The sequence below is a fragment of the Talpa occidentalis genome, unplaced genomic scaffold (genome assembly GCF_014898055.3).
Source record: "Talpa occidentalis isolate TD23 unplaced genomic scaffold, MPIMG_talOcc4v2.1 talOcc4.3, whole genome shotgun sequence".
NCBI classification, from domain to species: Eukaryota; Metazoa; Chordata; class Mammalia; order Eulipotyphla; family Talpidae; genus Talpa; species Talpa occidentalis.
In genome coordinates, this window is record NW_023603184.1 from 130,711,608 (window position 1) to 130,713,721 (window position 2,114).

Sequence of the window (2,114 nt, forward strand, 5' to 3'; positions counted from 1 at the left end):
ATTGTTTTTAAATTTCACTGGCTTTCAAAATGGGCACAAATAAGGAGTGTGGGTGTGGTGCAGTGCGATATCTGAAAAGGTGTGAAACTAGAGCTCTATGTTATATACTGTGTTGTAAAATTATGCTACCTCAATTAAAAATTCAATCACAGAAATTAAATGACATACTTTTTTTAAACTGGAATTTGCTTTGAAAATGATTTGCTGATTTCAAAATTATGTTATACTTTCAAGAAAACACTGAAATCCATGTTGATCCCAATTCAATCACACTTCTAAAGTTACCTGTTATCTCTCTGACTGTCCGAAAGACATTCAGTTTCTCTGGGTCTATTGCTTCAATTGCATTGTAAGGATCCCTAGAAAATTCAGAAGAGAAACAGCCAAAATAAAGCAGAGAAAATATGAGATATATGACAATGTTCGTTCCATTCAAAATGCAATTTAATTCGCAAAAACATTTTAAAGTGACTTGTCTTAAATTTTCTATACTAGATATAGAAGTGGAGTAAAAGGTACACTAAGGAAATTTTTGGTGACAGAGAATATGTGCTCTTCATTGAAGGCTGTTTCAGATCTATAGGAATGATCCTGTTTGGCGATTGCAAAATAATCCCCAAATATAGCATGTCCATTTATGAACATTTTATTTTGGTTTTAATACTTTATTCTTAATTGAGAAAAATAATCTGCTAATAAATTTTGCTATGATGAGAAAAATTGTCTTCTGGGCACTTCAAAGCTTTCTAAATTGCTAATAGCACCTGTAATTTCACAAGAAGTATAAAAGGAACATACACAAAGTCATTTTTTGCTGCATCTTCACATTTATCTACTAGTCAATTTTCATTATATTCAGAATGTCATATGAAAGTGACACTTTATATAGATTATTTAGAGCAATCTTGTTCTGACCTGGTTTATTTATATCCATTTTATAACACAGGAACTATTTGCTTCCATATATATGAATCATACTAATGTTTGAAAATAAAATTTACAACAAATTTAATAATACTCAAAAGGTGTTGCAAATTTGAGGTCTTTAAAAATATCTTTAAAGTATAGAGGTAATTTTTACTATTTGTACTATTAGTTTGTACTATTAGTTTGTATTATTAGTACTATTATACTATTGGCATATATTTGCCCTGTCTTTATAAAAAGTTAACAATAAATTTAAAAAAATAAATAATAAAAAGTGAATATAAAATATCATTAAAGTTAAATATTTAATGATTTTTTTCAGAGGTTTTAATCTTAGGAAAATATGTTTCATGTAAAAACATATTAACCATGCAAAATAAATACATATTTGAATACTGAGTCAAGCATAAACATCATACCAAACATTTCTCATTATCTCTATCCACAATTTAGTTTTTAAGGAATACACAGTATTTATATTTTATTACTTCAAAAGACATTCTGTGCTATCCTGGGAAAGCAGAGTCCTCATATTAATATAAACCTTTTAGGAAAAACTAAACTATTCATTGGCCACTTCTAGGAAACACCAAACATGAGAACCATAAATTTAGAATTGTAAGAAGCATGTATCCATCTATAGCAATCAATAGAGTCTTACTCATATTTGGACATCTGTTGCTTTAGCAATCTTTGAGTACCATCTTTTTCATGTGGGGAATTAACACTTGAATGTGTCCTAATGGGGCTACCAATCAATGTGCTCCACAATTCACTGACTGACAAATAGGCCAACTGCTTCCATATGGAGATCTGAGTCTAAATCCACTGGCATTTATTCATGCTAAACTTAGAACTTTGAAAAGACTCTACTAGTTGCAATAATTTGAACTTTGGCACTATCTTGTACTGACTTTCTCAACCTGCTTTATCAGCAGTAATCTTCTATATTGTAAACCACCCCATATCTTAAAATAATAACACTTAATTGATTAAATTACTATTTCAAACAAAGAAGTGTGAGCCACACAAAATACTATTTGTTGAACAAAGTATTACAGAAGACTCAAATAACTGGGTATTGATGAAGCTGAAGAAACACTACAAATGAATTTCTCTGTAACTCACATATAATTAAGACTTTCCTCACTGTGATTTGAATATTCCTCAAAAGTGAAAGCCTAAAT

At 29.6% G+C, this 2,114-nt stretch overlaps 1 protein-coding gene across 1 annotated transcript in view; it reads right to left on the minus strand.

Moving 5' to 3' along the window:
* Window positions 1-229: 229 nt before the first annotated feature.
* Window positions 230-2,114, minus strand: part of LOC119255186 (receptor tyrosine-protein kinase erbB-4-like) — a 13,950-nt gene continuing 12,065 nt past the window's right edge. The window contains exon 5 of the mRNA XM_037522137.1: window positions 230-359. Coding sequence (XP_037378034.1) covers window positions 230-359 — 130 coding nt within the window. The remainder of the gene's footprint in view (window positions 360-2,114) is intronic.